Raw genomic sequence first — 22,624 nt, forward strand, 5'->3', positions numbered from 1 at the left:
CACTGTGAGATGCAAAAAGTCACTTAACCACTAAAAACCACAGGAGGAGAGGGGAGGGGGAGGGGGGGGGGTGAAACAGCGAGGCAGTAAGGTGAATTCAGAGGATGTCTGTGTATGCGCATCAGACCGCTGTCAAACAGTAACTGCGAAACAAAAGTGATTTGTTTTAAGATAATTTTTTAAGAACCAAATGGGTGGAGTTTGGCGCTCAGGACAAGCTTGTGATTATCAAAAAGGACAGGTACTTCCTTACAAGTCAAGCTTTTGTTATCCTGATGCAGCAAACCCCACCTACCGGATCCAAAAAACAGATTAAAACAGACACTTAAAATCTCTTTGCAATTACAATCTGACACAGGTCTGGTATTTGGAAAAAACAAAAGTCAGATAGTTTGGGCATCTGGAAGACACTTCCCCATCTCTCAGTTCATTGGTGCTATCACTGTCGTTCCTGCTTAAAAACCAGCGGCTAATTAAGAACCTGTGAGGCTCAGTTTGTGGCTTTATTTCTAAAAAGAAAGAAAACAAAACAACGAAAAAAACTACAATATGAAACAAATCTTGCACAAGAGTGCAAGTCCATGAAAAAAAGCTTGTATCCTTCTGGATACTAAGCTCCGGAAGGTTACCCCCCCTTTGAAATGATTAAAATGCACTTAAAAATAGGAGATCCCTCCACGTAATGCACTTCACTCAAAGCTTATAGGCACATAATTGAGCTTGTCACATATCATGATTCCCAAAAGGATGCAGTGTACTGATCCTTTGTAAACAGCTCATTCAGTAGTCACACAGGGGTTTTTTGTTACTCTCCATATACATTTCATTACACCCCAAGTTGACTTGTATTACATGTAAACTACACTAAAACAAACAAAACGCAAACACTCGTGTTTTAAAAGGCCTCTGGACATGTAGGAGGACTTAATACAGAATATCTACAAAAACTTATTGTCACTGAAATCCAATCTCCCCGCCCCCCCTTAAACTCAATACCCTGTACCTTTAAAAAGGGAGCAGGAACTGAACTGCTGACTGGGCGAAAAGTGTTGAATAGAACAGAATAAAATAGACTCAGCACTGAAATTTACTGTCAGAGGTAGGCAGCTGTAGTTAGAGAGAGAGAGAGAGAGAAAGAGAGGTGAAGCCGTGTCTTCCAGTGTTGTTGTTAGAGCACAGGTGGAGAACAAAGGGGGTCAAGGAGAGATCCAAACATACATTACAGTACGTATTATGTGTGCTTTAAGTGATTTTTTTTTTTTTTTTTTTCTTTTCTGCAAGGCGCAGTCTAAGCTGCTGCGTTTGTGCGCTGCAAGGTCAGGAGCCCGCACTCTTCTCTTTCACACAACCACATCACATTCGAGACAAACACCCATCATCCCCCCCCACAAACAACATGTCAACCTTGGTTCTATTGGACACGATGCAATGCAGCCTCGACACACAATATGTGTTTATCTGGCTTCCCATCTGATTACAATACAAATCAAAAACTCTCCAACATAAGGCAAAAAAGGTTTCAAATTAGCTGCCCTAACTGATCATCTAGGCCCTCAGGAGGATGGCTGATAAAAAAAAACGCTGTCTTTTTATCGTAGATTTGGCCGTAGAAAAATCATAACTGGGTTGCGGAAATAAAGGCATATGAAACCACCGACCGGGGCGGTCTAATACTGGCACAAGTGTGAGACTGGCACGATAAAAAAAAGTAAAACGGAGAAGCACAAAGAATGCCCGAACAACAGGTGAGAGCCTCCCTTTCATGGCTGCACTGTGTGTATGCAAACAGGACCAAGGTTAGCCGACCAGGTCCCTCGTAAAGCAGGTTAACAAACCAAACCCCCCACCCCACCCCCACACACTGAGATCCCGCAGACGCACTCACACACACACACATACATACACACACATACACACACATACAGCTGCTGTAAGGTGGTCAAGTTTGGGGTGGAAGAGGGAGATGTGGGATGGGGTTCAGGGCGAAGAGGGAAGGGGTTGGGTGGGGTGGGGTGGGGGGCAGAGAGTTGTGTGCGACTATCGGAAGGGGGCTCAGGCGTGTGAAGGGAGAGTTCGGGCGGCGGAGGATGGCCTCCTTGCGCGTGGGCGGCGGCAACGGCGGCTCATACACCCTTGGTGCAGCCATGGCGGCTGCCACTGCCGCAGCGGTGGGGACCACTGGCCTGAGGGCGTCCAGCGCGGCCACCGACTGGGCCGACATCGCGGATGACACTCCCTGCATGCCAGAGATGGCTGTCATTGCGCTCGGCGGCGGGTAGGCGTACTGGAACTGGGGGTACTGCTGCAGCTGCTGGTAGTACTCGGCATAGTACCTAAGAGAGGGAGGGTTCAGGTAGGAGGAGGGGGCGACACAGTGGGAGTAACGGGAGAGCGGTGAAGCGAAGAAGAAAGATGCAATAAAGCATTAATCAACCATGGATAGTGAAAGCATGACTAAAGACAAGAAATAATCTGATTCCTAGAGAGAAAAGTATACAAGTAGAGAACAAACTGGACTCTCTCTGGGAATGTCTCAGTGGTGGCCTCATAGCTGAAGGTTAAAGAGGTTTGAGGATGATGTCATACCTGGCCATCGGGTCCTCTGCGGCCTCCGCGGCCTCTTCTGCCGCCCGGCCGGCTGGTGTGGGGAGCAGGGGCCGGCGCGGCTTGGCTCTCTGGTACATGAACGGCTTCATCACCGGGTCTGGTAGCAGAGGTACCGACCTCCGTAGGGGACTGCGGTCCCTCTCACCAGACTTCGCCGCAGCCGCCGCCGCAGCCGCTGCAGCAGCCACCGTCTGCTGGTCAGCCATGACCTGCTGGCCCTGGGCAAAGTAATGTGCCTGTCTGGCGGCCTCAAAGATGGCCGTGGTGTGGTCCGCCGTTCCCATGGCGCTTATATGAGCGTAGGCCGGCCCGGCGCCGCCATAAATAGCTGGAGATACAGTGTAGGCGGGGTTGACCGCAGCTGCTGCCGTTTGCATATCTAGTCCATGAGCAGCAGTGAGATAGACATGGGAGTTGGCCATGGTCGGGGTGTAAACTTGAGGGGAGTAGGCGGCGGCAACCGCAGCAGCAGCCGGGTTCCCCGCCATCTGGCCGTAGATGTTGGGCGCCATCGAGCTGTACATTTGGGTGGCGCCTGATGTGAGAGCTGCCTGATTGGCCACCGATCCATAAAGCTGACTGGCAACATTGGCACCGTACACCTGGCTGGCAAGAGCCCCATAAACGGCCGGATTCACTGGGTTCCCATCAGTGCGCGTGCCCGTGGTGATCCCAGTGAGAGCCGCGTATGTGGGATCAAAGGTGGAGGTGTTGTAGACCGAATTGTGCACGCTCTGTTGGACCTGTAGCGGCAGGCCGGCGGCTGCAGCGGCGGCGGCGGCCAGGACCGCGGCCTGACTCTGGTACTGCTCCAGAGAGGGCTTCCCCACGGGGCACTCTCCAGCATAGTGGCCCTGCTTCCCGCAGTTAACGCAGGGGATTTTTCCTGTAGGCGCCTGCTTGCTGGGCTGGACCTTGGACAGCTCTACGGACAGGGGGCGGCCCTTAAAGGAGGTGCCGTGCAGGGCCTCGATGGCCTGGAGCGCGTCTTCCTTGTTTTCCATGTGGACAAAGGCATAGCCTGCGGAAGAGGAATGCCTGGCTGTCATTGAGCGCAGGGACAACAGTTAGGATCACAGTGGCATCGCCACAGGCACTTACTTATTACTGCTACCAAGAACAATGAATTGCACCAAAGGAAAACAAGGACGTGAGCGTTTCTTGTTTTGCACACGGAGAACTTTGCACCCGTGTCTCATAATAAAACATCACATGGTCTCAAACTTATGCAGGAGAGCCCGAAATCTCCTAACAACTAGAATAAAAACTGTCATTTGTAATCTCTTACCTGCACTACGGCATGACATCAATCATTAACTAGCTCCACATTCCACACACAACAGAGAGATGTTACTGGGGGCTTTAAAGAAAAAAAAAAATGTAAAAACAGGTCTTCGCTCACCTTTCACTTTATCACACTCGAGAACTTTCCCAAATGTCTGGAACAGCTGCTGGAGGTCCTCGGTGGTGCACATCCCACTCAGGTTACCCACAAACACCTTGGTGGAGTGCAACGGCCTCCCCCTCGACTCCTCCACCACCAGATTCCGTCCCCGAAACTCCCGTCCGTTGAGCTCCCGGATGGCTCGCTCGGCGGCGCCCTCGCCCTGCAGGTGGACGAAGGCGAACTGCCGCAGCACGCTGCAGCTCACCACCTGGCCGTAGGGCTCGAAGATGGCCGACAGCTCCTCCTGGGTGGTGTCCAACGCCAGGTTGCCCACGAAGAGCTTCACCGTGTTGCTCTTGTCCATGGCGCTGTAGAAGAACAGAGGAGGGAGGGACATGTTGTGGTTAGAAGATAAAGAGAGTGGGGTGGGTTTACTGCACAGTACAAGGAGCAGCTGGCACACCTGGCGAGTGAGAATGAAGTCTGAATACAGGGCTGGACTGCAGTACAGAGGGACATTGCTGACTCAGCGATTTAGTTTATTGGCTGAAAAATATCGGTTAGGGAGGGGTTGCTTCTGACTTTGAAAAAGAAAATATTTGCTGCCGTTCTCCAACATGAAACTTCTGCTCACCATCCAGAGATAAAGCAAATAAAAGACTAAGGATTGAGCACACAAATAGGTGAAGCGTAATAAAGTGATTTAGTTATCCATACGTGCACTCTGGATAAACGAACCTCAGCGCATGAACGAGCAGCCAGATTCAACATTCAAATATCTGACCTCACATTTGCCTGTGAGCTCGGCCCACTCAGATCAGATAAACTCAGATTACGAAGAGTTTCCCTGCAGGACAACGAGGGAACGCAATACTCCGGCGAATAGCAGCGAGAACATTTCCCAATAAGACATCGTGGAGCAGAGGCAGCTTTGAAGGAGGATCTCATTAAATATCTCACCCTCACTTGAGAGCAGGCTGTAATTACACGTACAGCTATGAGTCACACTGGTACACAGGAGACAGACTGAGAAAAAGGAGCATTTTCTTTTTCTTTTTTTTTTTTTACACCAATACCTTCAAAGTAAAAGCACTGCGGATCAACTCACGGGGCATTTACAGTGATGATTCTTTAAGAATGGCACAGATATGCACTATTGTGTAACTTCTTTTTTTTTATGTCAAACTACAGGAGTGTATCTACAGGTTGGTCCACACCTTTTCTCCTTGTGAGTAACCTTCATGGCTGGCTGTAAACCAAAAGGGCAAAGTGGAACACGACACCAGATCATGACATTTCTATTTTTTGGTTTAGGCTCCAAGTGGTCTGCCCCTGACAGAACTACACCTCCTGCTGCTGCTGCTGCTGCTGCTTAAAGAAAAATGTATTAAAAAGACATGCAAGCCTCGGTGTGTGTGTGTGTGTGTGTGTGTGTGTGTGTGTGTGTGTGTGTGCTGCAGGCCTACACGTGTGAGTGCACCCCTCTGTTACATATGGCTGCTGCATGAACACTCAGTTCATGTGAGGCATATAACTAGAGAGGAAGGAGAGGAGGAGGAGGAGGAGGAGGGGAGAGAGAAAGCTGGGTTTTTTGATGACGCAGCACGACGCTGAGTCAACACATTTTTTTTTTTTTTTTTTACAGCTTGGGTATTTGAAAAAGCGACATAATATTTGGAATAATACAAGTTAAGTTGTTTTTTTTAAACACGTTTGATGGGTTTCAATGTGTTATATACTAGATCAGGAATGTGAATGGATGCTTGTTGGGGTTTTTTTTTTTTTTTTTTTTTTTTTTTTCTCGCGTGTCCAAAGCACACAAACCCCCTAAAAAGCGAAACCCGGCGTGGAGTAAATATGAACATGTATTTTACGCACCAATGTAGCGCACAGAATAAAACACGCACAACAGCTGGCTCCCCAGTGTGAGGTCGATACACTGTAGCATGCTTTTTTTTTTTTTCTTCTCCCCTCTCCCTCAGCACAGGAATGAATACAGTGTAACACCGAGTGATTTCCGTGCCACAACACGGTGGAATAGACTTTTACGCACAAACGCACCCGTCAAAAACACTCGCGCTTTTCTCTACCGAGCTGTTTATTGGAGTTAATCACCACACATGCGGCTCAGATTTGAATAAAAACGGCAGAAGAGGGTGATTAAATAAAATAAAAAAGAGGATCTACCATCTTACCTAGGCGGTGCTGTGTTTCAAAATGGTAGCGCCTGCTTCCGTTTGCATGTCGGGCATTCTGCTGGAGAGGCTGCAGAGAGGAGGAGGGAGGGAGGGAGGGGCTGCTGCTGCTGCTGCACCCAGAGGATGCTGAATCCTCACAAATATATATCACACACACACACACACACACACACAGTGCACGTCCACGAGAGCATGCATGAGCTTGTTTAATTCATAAAAGCCACAAGAAGAAGAAGAAGAAGAAGAAAGGATGTCTCCAAGCCGCAGGGTTCTGCTCCAAGGGGGGTGGAACAGGAAACAAGTGAGTGGGTTCAATTAAAGAGCTCATTATGTGCTATGAAAAAGAAATATGACACATTTGCTTAGCCACAGAGGGCAGATCAAGTGCGAAATTAATCCTAATGCAGGCAAGTGTATGACAATGATTCACACAGATTCACAAACATTCAGGCAGAAAATGAATCAGCAAAAACAGTTGATGGTTATTTATCAAGCAAAAGCTTTCAGTTTAATTTTTTTCTGGTTCTAGCTTCTCACTGATTTACATAAATAGTTTTTTTTTTTTTTTGATTCATTGTCGGACACAAATAAAAATGGCTATTTAAAGACATTACAATAGGTTCTCATTGTATAGACAGACGTATTGATTGAATCCACACATTGAATCTGTTATATAAAACGAACACTGGTTGCAGCCCTACATTCAAGTGGCGTTCACAGCCCTCAGACACAAATGGAAAAAAAAAAAGGAGACCGACTGAACATTTGGGGGAAAATTCAATAAGCTTATTCAGGCATCACCGGGCACAAGACAGATGCTCAATTTGGACAATCAATGCAAAACTTGCCTCACACACACACACTCATATGGCCGATAGGGTGCTGCACACAATGTCACAGTATTGATGGCGTCGTCAGGAGGAGAGACGCATGTTAAGAGGAATCAATGAGTGTGACGAGGTAGAAGTTTAGTACATCATTAGATTATACTTCAATCCACATGTGCAATTTGTGACGGCAGAGGATTTGAAGCGGGACGGATGAAGCTGTGCAATTAAAACACCATAGTGAAGAAACAGCTGAGCATGCAATCCTTCAGGGAACCAAATTTATGGATTTAAAATGAAAAAAAAAAAAGAAAGAATGGAGGAGTTGCAGAATCTGTCCACATCCCAAGTTAGCCCCAAACAATATTTGTTAAGCTTTCGCACATTGAGCCTCTTTGTTCTATGGAATTTTACAAAAGAATCACTTTGGTCGATCCATGGCTGCACATGTGAATCCCCGATCCTGGAATTGTTGATCTATTTGGACTGTTTTGGCCAGTTTTTACTTAATATCTTTGCGCATTCTCAATCAAAACACTTGGTGATTTTGTGCAGTCGGGCTATTGCAGCTGGAAAGCTTTGTGACAGTAAATATCCTTATTATAAGCAACACATTATTGTGTAATCCTATTTCTGTGTTGATTTCCCTGCTTGACTCAAAATGCGTGAACATGTTTTTAACAAATCATTACTACTACTGTTTTTAGGAGGCTTGTATAATTGAATTAGACACTTTAATTCATTTCTCCCAGCCATGACGTATATTCATTTAGACAGAGTTGAGCCTGATGTGTCAGAGGCGCTGTTTATACAAATATATAACAATATCAACAGACATCTAGCTAATCAAAGGTGACTTTCACAAAGCCCCTGTTTTTAATCTGCTACAGTGCTTTTTAAATCCTCAGAGGACAGTAAACTGTGACTGTAAGAAGATTTGATTTCAAGAAAAAATAAGGCCATTCTTCTTTGGTCGCCTGTCCAGCTGTGTGGAAACATATATTTTCTTCAGTGCTCTGACCCTGTAGACAAATGTCCACTGCATTTCTCCTCAATGTGCCCGACACGGGGTTAAAGATGGGGTTGTTGTTTGTATCCGAGGTTTCAGAGGTTTGCCGACGGTGTTTCTGTGCCGGCCTTGCTCCGACCTTTCCCCGCTATCGGCCGGTCTCTCTCCTCCCACAGCGTGACGCCGTCACAGGCACAAATCTGTTTGGGGTTCTGGAAAAGACCTGCCGATCGGGCGATGATCCCACAGGCCAGTCTGTAGCGGAGAGGGAAAAGAAGCGGCGTTTAAAACGGGGAAGAAAATCAGTCATTCTTGTTACTTGGCAACTGTTTTAGAGTGCTCATATAATAATTCATAATCATGTTTCAACCTTGGACCATCACAACTGAAGGTCCATTTACAGATTGTGTGTCTTGAAAAAAACAAAAAACAGTTACTCACTTAATGAAGCTCCAGTAACAAAAAATGTAAATGGGAACTAATGTATTACTGACACAGAGTAGGGCTGTGTATGTGGTCAAAATCAATATCATAATTTAATACAGATTTTAAATATAGATTTATTCCGATACGGCTTATAACGTACGTTGACTGCCGCACTGCATGTCAATGTTAAGTGGGACATCAAACGAAACAATTAGAAAAATTCAAAGAAATCCTTTAAGCCAATATTGATGAGGAAACCCTAAAGAAATGTACCATTAACTAGAATAAACAATGTTTGTGGGACTCTGCCAAACTTCGCCGTCATGGTGCAGTTAACATTAATGTCTGTCCAAATGTCATCACTTTCTCGTTTGATCCTAATTCACAGTTGTGCATAATTATTATAATTAGTGTACGAATTCTTGAGGCATGGCCCAAAACGAGTTTTGTGTGGTCACAGTGACCTTTGACCACCAAAATTTAAATCGGTTCAACCTTGAGTCCAGGTGGACGTTTGTGCCAAATTTGAAGACATTTCCTCCAGGAGTTACTGAGAGATCGCTTTCACGAGAATGGAAACATACGGACGAATGGAACCAAATACATAATGTCCCATAAAACCATTTTTCTTCCAGGTCTCAGAATAATGAAATCCAAAATAAAACCACTCCATACTACATAAACTACCATAGCGATGGTTCTCTTCCTCTCAGGGACCTGGTTCTCTGTTATTTTGTCCACCCCCTTATAACATCGAATGCCTCTATGAATACTGAATGCCCATCTTAAACCACTGCTGGTGACCCACCTTTCCCCAGAGTTCCCAGTCTGTTTGGAGAGAGGGTGATCTCCTCGGCCCAGGTCGTCCTCTCCTGCATCCACCACCAACGATCGGCCAATCACATCCCACACCTGCAGAGTGAGAAGAATTTAAAAGCCCTCATTTAGGGGCCTGTCCCCATTTCCTAGTTTGTACATCCTTAATTCCTTCTCTCGCCTCCTTTCCTCACGCTTTAGACCCGCCCCCAGGAGGTACGAGAGGAGGTAGCAGGAAATGAGATGGGCATCTGGTGTTGTTTTGGAAATCAGATGTTTTTATAAAACATCTTTGTTTCCTAAAGCTAAATATACTGCAGTTACCTGCTTTTCTACCAGTGCCATTATGTTGTGTGTGTGTGTGTGTGTGTGTGTGTGTGTGTGTGTGTTACCTTTATTTGACTGTCCTCTTGTCTAAATGAGGCTCTGCCATCTGGTCCAGCAACAATATTTCCCAAATCACCAGCATGCTGCGGGACAAACGACACACAGAACACACATAAATACAAACGGAGCCACAGAGAAGTAAACTACACGAGAGTAAACAGCATTCAAAGTTTGGGAACACAGCCTTAAGACTTGTGGCTCCGACTGTCACACACTTAATTGAAAATGTAGCACCTGAAGCAGAACTGCTCAAAACGGCTCCTGCGGGACATATTTGGCAATCGGAGTCGGGTTTCACATTTCACATATATATATATATATATATATATATTCATGTTTAAATAGTAATAAATCTAACGCAGAGATTTTGTCAGAATTTATGAGAAGGGGATCCATTATTTACCGATTTCTTTTACGACTAATTATTCTGGCACAAGTGAACTACAGCACGGTCTCCAAAAATGATAACAATGAATGATTATACAGGAAGTTAAGGAGCAGATGTACCCTTTCAGAGTCCCCTGGACTGCCGTGCTGTCTCCCAAAGGGGTTGTAGTGCTCTCCACAGCTGTAAAAAAAAAAAAAAAAAAAGAGGAATTTGACTGTAGTGTATTTAAAACAGTTGGTGCTGTTGTTGTCCACCATTAACGAGGCCAAGACACTGTAAAAAAACGGATAATTCTAAAAAAACGCTGGATGGGTTTTAAATGCTCGTATGATGCAGTGGTCCTACCTGAGGCAGTCCAGCGTGAGGTCCCCCAGGGTGTGGACGTGGAGGCCGTGGGGTCCGGGCTCCAACCCATCAATGGTCCCGTCAATCAAGCAACGCTCCTCGGACAGCTGCAGGAAGCGCACCACCCCCTGGATCTTTCCCCCACCGGCCAGCATGGCCACAGCTGAACCCAGGTCTGTCATTAAAAAAAATAAAAAACACACAGAGACGCCCTTAATGTCTGTTTAGACGTTCTAACATCTGGACGCACTAGATGTTACTTTATGGAATAAGAATGCATAAAAAATGCATCTTTAACGGCTGCCTCTGATCATTATTGTTCTCAGATCACGATGGATTTTATCTTAAATCACTTCAGATCCTTGTCTGATATGTTGTCAACCGTAACTGACTGTGTTTGAGAGGTAAGACATGCTAAATGTGTCCTACGAGGTCAGAGATGCATTTTCCTTCACACTACACCACATATCAGGTCACATACGTTCCACCAAGACCACCTCGGAGTGATCAGATCACAGTGCTCACTAAATATGTGCAATCACGCTTCTATTTAGAGCTCTCTACTTCTGATATGATAATCCAGGAAGTGTTTTATTGATACGTGTGAATGTATTTAAGTCAAATTATTAGGGATAATTAACAGCACCTTTAAAAATGTAAGTTACCGAAATTTGCCTGCAAATAAATCCATCCATTAGAAGCCAAATAACCATACCATATTGTGCTTTAAAAAGGAGCTTTTGGAGCTGTTTTTCTGTCAAGCACATGCAAGTACACCCATGCAGGTGAGTACTTGCATGTGCTCATTGGAAAAACACAATTTGACTGATCTCCAGGTGGCAGCAACACAAAAAGATCTGCTGCAAGGCATCAACAAACGTAAGAAAAAAGAAGATGGCTGGCAAGTAAAAACTGCTGGATTGAAAATACTTCAAAACAATCACCCTTTTAAATGTTTAAAGTGGAAGAAAATGCATTCAATGCTGTTGTTAGACCTTAGTAATGCACAAGTTTTGGTGAGTGACACAAAATGGAAACATAACTTGTGTTTGTTCACAGGAAAACTCAACAGGGGCCCTTTAAGACAGTGAGAAATAAAAACTAAAAGACGGTTAAAAAAATGAATCCTGTCATCACACTCTTTCTGTTTTTCATTGCAAAAGAAGCATTAAAAGTCTTATAAAACAGTCTACAGCTAATTTATATGAGTAAATATCTGATTCAAGAAAATGTCAACAAGATTACACATTGGACCAGACTTTTGATATCTGAATATTTTCATTCCTTGAATGCTACAGGCGCATTTTGGTCGTCAACAGAACGTTTTTAATCCTCACTCTGGTCCTGCTGTTTCTCACCTTGCTCTGATCCTCCGATGCCTTTCAGCACGGCCCGTCGTCCGGTGCTCTCTATCAGAGCCTGAACCTCTGCACTGGTCAGAGCCGACTCCACCAACACCTGCTCCTTACCCACATCCACACTGACAGACGTCACTCCTGCAAACACATTTAAATTATCATAGTGAAATTACACAATTGCAGGCAAAAATGAATTGAGAATGAATGGTCTAAAAGCAAGCGAGAAACATTATCCGCTTCAAATCTTCTAAAATGTGAGGATTTTATGATTTTCTACTTTATACTGCATAACTCTAAACTGAATGCTTTGTCACTTTACTATTTCTCACGCTAATGAGTGCCAGTCTGTGTCTGCAGAATTCATTTGTGATTCTCTAGGTGGGTGTCTTTCAACGAAGTTCTCTGTAAATAATTAGGTACTAGATACAGGAGGAAAGAGAGAATGTTGGGACAATATGAAATATTCATGTCACAATAACTCTGGCCAAAATAATTGCAATTTACTATATTATCCTGATTATCCCCAAAATATTCCTAAAAATCCAAAGATGGCACAAAAACACACTGGAATGACTTTAACTTACATTCTGCTAACAAACACATATTTATATTGCATCACAGAGATCACACACACACACATCTATTTCGTGAACATCATTTTTTTACAACAAACAACAATCCTAAATAAGGTTATCATTAATCACAAGGTCCAACTGCACAGATAAAGTATAAGAATAAAAAAACAACATCATCAATCATTAATCAGGATCTTATTTTCCACTTCTCCATTAGAGCGATCCAGACAGCCTTTTCAATACTACATTGTCTCATCACCTACATTGTTCTGTTATATCAATAAGTTGTGCAAAGTTCAATAAAATGTTATATCTGTTACAGTATATGTCCTTTTTGTATCTGCAAAGTAACTGAGAAATAGAGCTAATTCATACATGTAGTAATTATTTGTTATTAATGTAATTAAATTAATGTAATTAATGTTTATTTTTATATATATTTTTTTACAATATTTAAGTTTGAAGTGGCAGAAAATTTGAACTACTCACTTTTACTTAAATACAGTAGTTCAGTAGGAGTACATACTTATTCATGCTAATAATCCAGTAGGCCAGTAGTAGTATAAAAAATAAAAAAAAAAATAACAACATCATCAATCATTAATCAGGATCTTATTTTCCACTTCTCCATTAGAGCGATCCAGACAGCCTTTTCAATACTACATTGTCTCATCACCTATATTGTTCTGTTATATCAATAAGTTGTGCAAAGTTCAAGAGCTGTTGCTGATTTCTAGAAGAATTTCCTTGGATTTACCCTTCATAAATGTTGCATTGCATGCTTGTCTGCACACATATTGCATATTTTGTTGCATGATCAGCTGATTTTCTGTTAAGCATTCAATCTAGATGAATCAATTTGATGTGTAACAAAAGTTTTCTCTATTTAGCCCATGATTCCTGCCAAATGAGACAGTTATTTTGCAGATGCTAATCCATCAGTGACAGATGACAAACAGCTGTTTAAACAGGACTATGTAAATGGTCCTTTAGCCTTCCTGGTAAACCAGCCTTTCAGTGTTGTCTTACCTGGTTTACCTTCCAGAGCAGCTCTGACTTTCACTGCGCAGCTCTCACATGTCATCTGCACCGCAAACTCCAGCTGTGGAGGAGTAAACAAACATTAAACACACGTGCAGCTCGCTGAATAAGGCATGCTTTAGTTTTAAAATGAATTAATGACATCGTGACTCATCATAAAACATGGCAGGGGTAAATGTCAAACCCTGGTCGGCCGCTCGGAGTCCATTTTGTTCCCGCTGCTCGCCGCCTGGGCGAGAAACACTGAATTAAACAGATAACTTCCCACTTTTCGAGAAGCGGAAGCGAACCAGCTGTACCTGCAGATGGGCGCCGCCATCTTGGTGAGGTCACAGTGACGTCAGAGCTCGTTACCGCCGCAACGTGGCGACTGCCCGCAACTGCGAGGGTCGATTTGGTCTAATGGAGAGTTTATGATGCCCTTTTTACTAACTAACTAACTAACTAACTAAATAAATAAATAAATAAATAAATAAATAAATAAATAAATAAATAAATAAATAAATAAGCATTATTAAAAAAACATCACATATTGAAATAAAATCCCCAAGTGTTCTATTTATATATATAAATTGTTTGTTAATGTGGAGCTAATTTTCACTCCATATGCTGTCTACTAGGTTAATCTATAACAATACAATGTTATATCTGTTACAGTATATGTCCTTTTTGTATCTGCAAAGTAACTGAGAAATAGAGCTAATTCATACATGTAGTAATTATTTGTTATTAATGTAATTAAATTAATGTAATTAATGTTTATTTTTATATATATAGTTTTTACAATATTTAAGTTTGAAGTGGCAGAAAATTTGAACTTCTCACTTTTACTTAAATACAGTAGTTCATACATACTTATTCATGCTAATAATCCAGTAGGCCAGTAGTAGTATAAAAAAAAATAATACAAAATAACAACATCATCAATCATTAATCAGGATCTTATTTTCCACTTCTCCATTAGAGCGATCCAGACAGCCTTTTCAATACTACATTGTCTCATCACCTACATTGTTCTGTTATTTCAATAAGTTGTGCAAAGTTCAAGAGCAGTTGCTGATTTCTAGAAGAATTTCCTTGGATTTACCCTTCATAAATGTTGCATTGCATGCTTGTCTGCACACATATTGCAGACAAGCATGCAATGCAGACAAGCATGCAAAGGAATGCTTGGAGTCCATTTTGTTCCCGCTGGTCGCCGCCTGGGCGATAAACACTGAATTAAACAGATAACTTCCCACTTGTATACATTCAGTATGCAGACTGAATGTATATGTATATAGCCTTTGTTTTAAATTTGGTGATGAATAAATAAATAATCTTAATGGTTCAAACGTCTTCAAGGAAAATAAAAGTGAGAGAATTATATCAAATTCTCTTCTTATCTCAAAAAGACTTCCCAAACGTTAGATGTGTGGTTTTCACCAATAAATGGGCCAAATCATGAAATCTACTAATATGATGATGCGCTCAGATCAGGGTCAGAGGAAGACGAAGGGGGTTATCTGGACACAGATAAGATTGCAGCGTTTGGATAAACCATATAATAGTGATTGCGTCCTGCAGTATGCGGTGGCCTCCAGTTCAATTTCATAATGTGTATAGATTATTGTTACAAAGACGATCTGCAGATTAATTCGGTTCATGGAGAGACCACCACTAAGCTGATGACTGCTTCTCAGAGGAGACCAATGTGTGTGTGTGTGTGTGTGTGTGTGTGTGTGTGTGTGTGTGTGTGTGTGTGTGTGTGTGTGTGTGTGTGTGTGTGTGTGTGTGTGTGTGTGTTATCTATACAGCCCTATCACATCTCCTTTCATCTTATTTGATAGTGGAGATAAGCCACAGGAGGTAGCAGATGAACATGAAGTGATTTAAGAAAAAAAAGAAGACAAATCTGGGTCGTGAGTCTAAAATAAAAGCTTCTAAAATCAGACCTCCTCCGACTAAATTTGGGACGATGAGTTTAGAGTGCGACACACATATTTGCCGCCGTGCACGTTGGGTGTCGATCCAGAAATGTGTCTGTCGTTAGCGTCACCGCAACACCAACAGGCCGATGTTTTTGCACAGAAGGAAGCCAGGCGGCTTGGCTAGAACACAGCTCTTTCTGTATGTGGTGGCTCATTGGCTTTGACCTTTGACCCCGTGCTCAGTAATATGACCACAGGCTTTAAGATGGCTGAGCCACTGTGCACGAGGCTCAAAACAATGTCTTGTGTGTGAGTGTGTGCTGAGCAGTCTTTTTCTCTCTGTCTCACACACACACACACACACACACACACACACACACACACACACACACACACACACACACACACACACACACACACACACACACAGACACCGGAGTCCACACAGCAGCAGGTAATTTATTCGGTACATGGGAAACTGTCTAAAGCCTATCGCCCTCATGTTGATCCTCGGCACTGAGCTCTCCGTTCAAAGGAACGAAGGCAGAGCTGCTGTGACACCTGAGCCCGGGGGGGGGGTTCACCAACACACACACATATATACAAAAAGAAACACATACACACAAGAGAGACCACAGAGGCAGAGAGAAACCCAATCACTACACAAATAGGAGAGAGGAGAGAAAAGAGGAGGTAGCAGGGATGGAGGGAACGAGGAAGAACAGGTACGGAGAAGCAGAAGAAAGAGGTTGACAAAGAGAGGTGTGTGTGTATGTGTGTGTGCAGCAGTGCTGACAGGAAGTGTTGACAGCCCTGTTTGGAACAGTCGAGGTATTATCTGTTCTAAACGAGGCTCCCCCTCCCCTCTCCTACATCCCGTAAGCACTGACCTGGAGTCTGTTATGTTCTTCTTATTAAAGAAACTTCAAGAAGGTGAAGCAGCTCTTGTATCAGCGACTGAATTCAGAGGAAGCAAAACTGTATTTTTAGAGCGAGGACGACACAACGACCTTCACACGGAAGCAGAAAGGAGTGAAAATGCACACGTTGTGAACTAAACAACAAGACAGAGTTACTCGAATGCTCATGTCTCGCTCAAGCAGCTATGACACCATGAAGAAAAATGTTTTAACCCTTGGTGTGACTACAGATGACCTACAGTATCATTTTGGATAAGCAGGTCAGAGAAATAGGCCATGTGCAGCAGGAATAAGTCCTAAAACCCGTTAATGAGATAGCATTTTTGCACTTCTAGTTCCCTTGACTCAAAGTCAATGGGTTCTTTCCAAAGTTTTTTTTGGGTGAGAAGCCGTACATTTTTTCTGCAATAATCCAACAACCAATGGAAAAATCCCATTTGATTTTAGTCAAGGGGGAAATTTAAGATTCAAAATCAATTCAGAAGTGACAATTTATAGTTCAAAATTATTTCCATTTCCAAATTTCCAAGTGGGTCTTGTAGTTTCATTGTTTTGAGAACTACTAGAACTCTGTTCAAGGTCATGAATACACTTTGAAACTCTAGTTTAAAAAGTGTCCAGAAAAACTCAAATCTCAACTCACCTCTGACCTGTTTACTTTTAACTTGCACTTGTTAAGTTTCAGGAAAACCCAGGACTTCCCTTAATTTACACATTTAACACAATAAACGTTCCCAACTTTTGATGAAAAATGACTGATTGCAAAAAACGATTCACTATAGTTTTTAAGATATTTTCCAAGTCCTAAATCATTTACATGGTGTTGTTGCCATTTAGGGATTTGCAAGTCCAATTCATTATAGAATTATTCACGGCAACTGAGCTTTACACAGGATTATAGATTTGCATTGTTCTTTTTCAAGGAAAAAGAAGAGCACATAAATACAGAAAGAATGTTATCCAAGTTCCAAATAGCATATGAGATAAAATTGATTTTTTTGCTGGAGTCTGAGAGTTTGAAGGGAGGTCAATAAAATTCAGCGATAGAAATATTTATAAATGCACAGTGCGCCTCACAACTCCACAAGATCAAATTGTTAAAAGCTTGGCCGATCCCAAAGGGAATCAAAACATTCAACCTTACCGAGCGACGCCATCCACAACCTCATGACGCTGCATTATTCAGCTCCAGAGAGGAGGGGCGGCGGGGGGCCTGTTAGCGGTGTGAGGGGACCCCCGCAGAGGTCAGAGTGATGTCACAGTCCAGCCAGAGCGCCCCTCCACTTCTGCTGATTGCACCCTGACAGCTCAAATGGAAGATGAAGCCAAGCGTGTCCAGGGGGGACGGCGTCTAACAGCGGAGGGCCCCCAACACATCCAACCTCCTGCAGGCGTGCAGGGAGCGGGGGGGGCCATGTTTGTCAGAAAACAACCTTGGACTCTGACTTTGTCCTGGTTTTCACTTCTTTTCTAAACTTTGGAGAAAATACAGAGGACGAGTGTATAACATTCATTCACAGGAGGAAAAATAAAGGATATTTCTCGAAGCACAAAAAGCCTTTAAATCAAAAACCTGAGCATGTCATCAAACACTTAATCATTTTTGCAGATTGCTCATATGTGACCACAAACTTCAGGATAAGACACATAACTGAGAGTAGCCATAACAAACACAGTTTATCATGTTTGTAGACCTTCAATCGTGTCATTTCTGCCTGATTGCTGTGTGGATAAAGTCAATAAAAGTAATTCTAGAGAGTTGTGGTTTTACGCATGCAGTGACTTATTAAGAGCTTGTCTATAGAACCACTGTACAAACATCTCTCCTTTAAATCAATATGGGGGAAAAAAGAGCAGGGAAGGAAACAAAAGAATCCATCCAGTCGATTCAGAAAAAAAAAAAAAATCTTATTATTATTGTCCATTCAGCACAGCGGGATCATGCATTATTGCTGACATGCAAACAAGCTAAAAAACAATGAATTATCATGCCACTGGGGGTGTTTAACAAGCTGTGGACAAACTATACAGCTCATCACAGGGAGGATCAATAGGAAGAAGAGACAGCGTTGCCTAATCAAAGTCTCCTGTTCCTCGCTTGAATAAAAGACCCGTGTGGAGGACGCAATACGCTGCAGTTCGGCTCCCAAACACAACACCTCATTTAATCATCGCGCCCCCAGAGTCCCCATCATCGCTCAAACAATCTGCCATGATACAAAGAGTATCTGTCGTTGGAAAAACATCTAATTACAGAGGGTTAGTAATATAACATCAAAAAGTAGGATTTAATAGGCGGTAAAGGCAAGAAAGCACAATAACCTCACCAGCAGTAAATGGTATTTATAGCAGCGGCTCATTTTGAGTATCTACAGGAGCTGTGTAAGAAAACTATGTTAACTAACTTGTTCTGCTAGCTGGGTATTATGTAGCTACATTTCAAGTTCTATGAGTTCACCACGCATGCAAGGACCGGTTCTCCCAAGAAACCTTGCTTTTAAATCTTGTGCTTGTGCCATAATAAAAATTGCAATTGAGTCACTTTAGCGCGCTTAAGGAATGTTATACAGAAAGGTGTAAAAAAGGGGTCAATATCAAACGTAGATGATATTTGTCAAGTTCTCTTAATAATGCGCGTGAGACAGACTGTGTACTAACGTTGACATGTTTATTCGGATGTTCACTCCCTCCTCCTATTGGTCCACAGCCTACCAACATAGGGGCTTCCTATTGGCTAAACCTACATGTCAATCAACTGTTGTGAGTAACATTGAACAATACCACAATATTGTAGCTGAGTAGTGGTGACGTGTCGTTCATTTAACGTTTGCTTTTTACGCAGTTGCATTCACGCTTCAAAACACGTAAAAATGGCATTAATAGGGGACGGTATCTTGTTGAACAAAACGTGTAAGTATCATAAACGTTTGTTTGCCACAGAGTTTATTTACTGCAATGATCCAACATCCGATGGAAAAATGCCATTGGTTTTTAGTCAAGCCTGCAGTACTCTTTGAAACTTCACGTAAAAAAAAATGCATTCAGCAGTGACAATAGTTCAAAATGATTGACATTTACATTCCCACATTTCCAAGTTGACTTGTAGTTTCGTTGTTTTGTGAACTACATGAACTCGATTTAAGGTCATGAATAAACTTTGAAACTCAAAGTGTCCAGAAAATCTAAAATCTCAACATATAAAGTTCTATGACAACAAACTCTCTCTGCAGAGGAAGATCGTGTAATATGACATAAACTCCTGAATAGCAGGTAATACCAATGCAGAGATCAGGTTTGTCAGGAACAAATGTGCTCTTTCAGGTTTATGAACTTTCACACTTCTGACCTGTTCTATTTTTAACTTGCACTTGTTAAGTTTCAGGAAATCACGACATCCCTTAATTTACGCATTTAACACAATAAACGTTCCCAACTATTGAGGAAAAATGCCAGATTGCAAAAAAAACGGTTCACTATAGTTTTTAAATATATTTTCTGACTCCTAAATCATTTACACATTTAAGTTCTTGTCACTGAGGGATTTGCAAGTGAAGCGGGCCAAATGTTTGTTGCTCAAACAATTTGCAATGATCCAGAGAGTATCTGTCGTTGGGAAAACATCTAATTGCAGAGGGGGACTAGTATAAAATCAAAAAGTAGGGTTTAATAGGAGGTAAAAGCAAGAAAGCACAATAAGGTCACCAGTAAAAAAGTATTTTAAGCAGTGTCTCATTGTGGGTCTCTACTGGAACTATGTAAGAAAACTATGTTAACTAACTTGTTCTGCGAGCTGATTATTATGTAGATTTGTAGTTCTTTGAGTTCAACACTCGTTCTTGCATCTCCATGTAAGGAACCAGTTCTCCCAAGAAACCTTGCTTTTAAATCTTGTGCTTGTGCCATATTACTGTGGAGAGTATTTTAAAACCTGCAATTGAGTCACTTTAGGAATGATATACCAAAAGGCGTATAAAGGGCTCAATATCAAATGTGGATGAGTAGCCAAAAATATTGTAGCAGAGATAAAAAATATATTGGATTTAAAAGGGCTGCAGTATTTACGGACACAGTTTTGGGCCCATGAAACTCGGTGTGATCACCAAAAAATGTACTATTGCCCAACAGAAATTGGCCCTTTTTAACAATGTGTTTTATAGTGTGCAGTATAGGGGCTGACTGGAAATGAGGGGAGATAGTTAGGGAAACATCCTCAGCCAAACTTGGACCAGGAAAGCTGGAATAGTGTTTTAAAAATCTAAGACACACAAGAGTCCATTAAAGGGGCACTCCAGCAAATTAGCATCACATTACCATAAAGTTGGTGGACTCACATGAAACATTCAAAAGAGAAAAAATGACTACATACATAACAATGAGCATCCTCAGAAATAATAATAACATTTGTAGGAAAAAAGCTGAGAATAATTCATGAATGGGAGGGGGGGGGGGGGTTCTTTCCTGGTTTCGCCTTGGGCCCACTAATCATTAAAGGTGCCCCTGGCCGGCTGTAAATTAACATCAGCCCACTATGAGGTTCCAGTTGAAATTCAAATGAAGTTTATTTGCATGTCAGACGCTTTCAAAATAAAGCTCAACACAGCAGATAGTAAAGAACACAATGCAGTGTGAGAAGAAGAAGAACATTATAGGCACAATGCTATGTGAGTATCCGTTATGAATGTGAGAGAGAGAGAGAGAGAGAGAGAGAGAGAGAGAGAATGAGAGAATGAGAGAATGAGAGAGAGAATGAGAGAATGAGAGAGAGAGAGAGAGAATGAGAGAATGAGAGAGAGAATGAGAGAATGAGAGAGAGAGAGAATGAGAGAATGAGAGAGAGAATGAGAGAGAGAGAGAGAGAGAATGAGAGAATGAGAGAGAGAATGAGAGAGAGAATGAGAGAATGAGAGAGAGAATGAGAGAATGAGAGAGAGAATGAGAGAATGAGAGAGAGAATGAGAGAGAGAATGAGAGAATGAGAGAATGAGAAAGAGAGAGAGAATGAGAGAGAGAATGAGAGAATGAGAGAATGAGAGAGAGAATGAGAGAATGAGAGAGAGAATTAGAGAATGAGAGAATGAGAGAATGAGAGAGAATGAGAGAGAGAATGAGAGAGAGAGAGAGAGAGAGAGAGAGAGAGAGAGACCATATGTGCTCGCAGTGTGCGTGCGTGAGCGAGTGCCAAACCCCCAACCCGGCGATACTCATCACCCGCATCACAGGCACAAACGCGCATTGGGCTGGAGAGAGAGAGAGAGAGAGAGAGAGAGAGAGAGAGAGAGAGAGAGAGAGAGGGAGGGGAGGGAGAGACCGACTCCCGTTGTCTTGCACGAGGAGAGGAGTCGAGAGGAGCCACCGATGACAGACAGACAGCAGATCACTGACTGCGACACCTGAACAATCACCAAACAGATGAAGGAGAGCCAAGTGTAGGCGAGGAAGAGGAGGAGGACCGGAGGCTTCCCTTAAAGAAACAAATAATAAAGGAGAAGAGGAGGAGAGGAGGAGGAGGAGGAGGAGGAGGAGAGGCAGGCAGCAGGCAGCAGTGCAGCCGGCTGGCCGGGACACGGAGCCCGTCCACGGGGGAGAAACCAACCACCGCGTCCCGTCCGTGACATCACAACCCAGCTCCCGGATAACAAAAGGTGGGTGACCGGGCGCTCCCGTTGTGTAATATCAGCATCCCTGTCCTACATGGCGCCTTTAATCCCCCGCAGTAGACTATTAGTAGACATGTCTGTTAGAATAAAAAAATGTAATAATAAGCTTGGCAGCTTCCTTTCTGGTGTGCCAGCGCACCGTGGTGGTGGTGGTGGTGCTGTGGTGGTGGTGGTGGTGGTGGTGGTGGTGGGGAGGACAATTACGCACAGACTGACGCGCCGTTTTTGTAATAAAAAAAGCTGAATTGATTCAGGAGAATGCGCTCACGGCACCGACATGTGTGTGTGTGTGTGTGTGTGTGTGTGTGTGTGTGTGTGTGTGTGTGTGTGTGTGTGTGTGTGTGTGTGTGTGTGTGAGCAGCCGGCGGAGTGATTATTTTTTTTTTTTTTTATTATTCAGCACGTCCCCAAAATCTAATCTGATCTGGCCCACATTTGGCGCTGTGACACCTCTTGGGGAGATTTTTTTTGTTGTTGTTGTTATTATTGTTGGTTATGTCCTGTTACAAGCGTCGTGTGTGTGTGTGTGTGTTGAGGAGGATGATGAGGGGATGAAGAAGAAGAAGAAGAAGAAGGAGGAGGAGGGGGGATTTATCGTGATCGTCTCCTTGAGCGCCCGAGGCTTGTCTGGATGATTGATTTCGCCCGTTCATTCAGATTATGAGTGTGTAAACACCTTCATCCGGCAAAAATGGATTAAATTGCAAATATTATCATAGCATATATATATATATATATATATAATCAAAGCAGATATGATCAGCTTGAACTCT

The 22,624-nt window shown here is 42.9% G+C and overlaps 2 protein-coding genes across 3 annotated transcripts; both read right to left on the minus strand.

The window, feature by feature from the left end:
• Nucleotides 1–1,847: 1,847 nt before the first annotated feature.
• Nucleotides 1,848–5,310, minus strand: rbm14b (RNA binding motif protein 14b). The gene is made up of 4 exons (XM_054601280.1): nt 5,212–5,310; nt 4,010–4,362; nt 2,587–3,649; nt 1,848–2,333 (listed from the first exon to the last, which is right to left on the minus strand). Exons 1-4 carry the CDS (start codon nt 5,283–5,285, stop codon nt 1,940–1,942), a joined length of 1,884 nt encoding a protein of 627 aa, XP_054457255.1. The 5' UTR covers nt 5,286–5,310; the 3' UTR covers nt 1,848–1,939.
• Nucleotides 5,311–6,678: 1,368 nt separating this feature from the next.
• Nucleotides 6,679–13,730, minus strand: LOC129093480 (copper chaperone for superoxide dismutase-like). 2 transcript variants are annotated; one of them, XM_054601512.1, is made up of 8 exons: nt 13,664–13,730; nt 13,353–13,425; nt 11,749–11,886; nt 10,391–10,565; nt 10,165–10,225; nt 9,663–9,740; nt 9,263–9,366; nt 6,679–8,283 (listed from the first exon to the last, which is right to left on the minus strand). In XM_054601512.1, the coding sequence occupies exons 2-8, from the start codon at nt 13,405–13,407 to the stop codon at nt 8,124–8,126; spliced, it is 771 nt and encodes a 256-aa protein (XP_054457487.1). In that variant the 5' UTR covers nt 13,408–13,425; nt 13,664–13,730; the 3' UTR covers nt 6,679–8,123. The 2 variants fall into 2 exon arrangements, with proteins under 2 accessions (XP_054457487.1, XP_054457486.1); XM_054601511.1 differs by having other exon boundaries at nt 13,549–13,683.
• Between the last annotated feature and the right edge of the window lie 8,894 nt (nt 13,731–22,624).

Source organism: Anoplopoma fimbria, chromosome 7, assembly GCF_027596085.1.
Source record: "Anoplopoma fimbria isolate UVic2021 breed Golden Eagle Sablefish chromosome 7, Afim_UVic_2022, whole genome shotgun sequence".
Lineage (NCBI taxonomy): Eukaryota > Metazoa > Chordata > Actinopteri > Perciformes > Anoplopomatidae > Anoplopoma > Anoplopoma fimbria.

Excerpts from the sequence above, each read along its gene's own strand:
- rbm14b (XM_054601280.1), bottom strand. The coding sequence starts at position 5,285 with ATGATCTGGTGTCGTGTTCCACTTTGCCCTTTTGGTTTACAGCCAGCC. Across the intron at positions 4,363-5,211 it reads GTTACTCACAAGGAGAAAAG|CGCCATGGACAAGAGCAACA; the intron begins GTGTGGACCAAC and ends GTTCTTCTACAG. Across the intron at positions 2,334-2,586 it reads GCAGAGGACCCGATGGCCAG|GTACTATGCCGAGTACTACC; the intron begins GTATGACATCAT and ends TCCCTCTCTTAG.
- LOC129093480 (XM_054601511.1), bottom strand. The coding sequence starts at position 13,683 with ATGGCGGCGCCCATCTGCAGGTACAGCTGGTTCGCTTCCGCTTCTCGA. Across the intron at positions 11,887-13,352 it reads TGCTCTGGAAGGTAAACCAG|GAGTGACGTCTGTCAGTGTG; the intron begins GTAAGACAACAC and ends ATGTGTTTGCAG. Across the intron at positions 9,367-9,662 it reads AAGAGGACAGTCAAATAAAG|GTGTGGGATGTGATTGGCCG; the intron begins GTAACACACACA and ends CTCACTCTGCAG.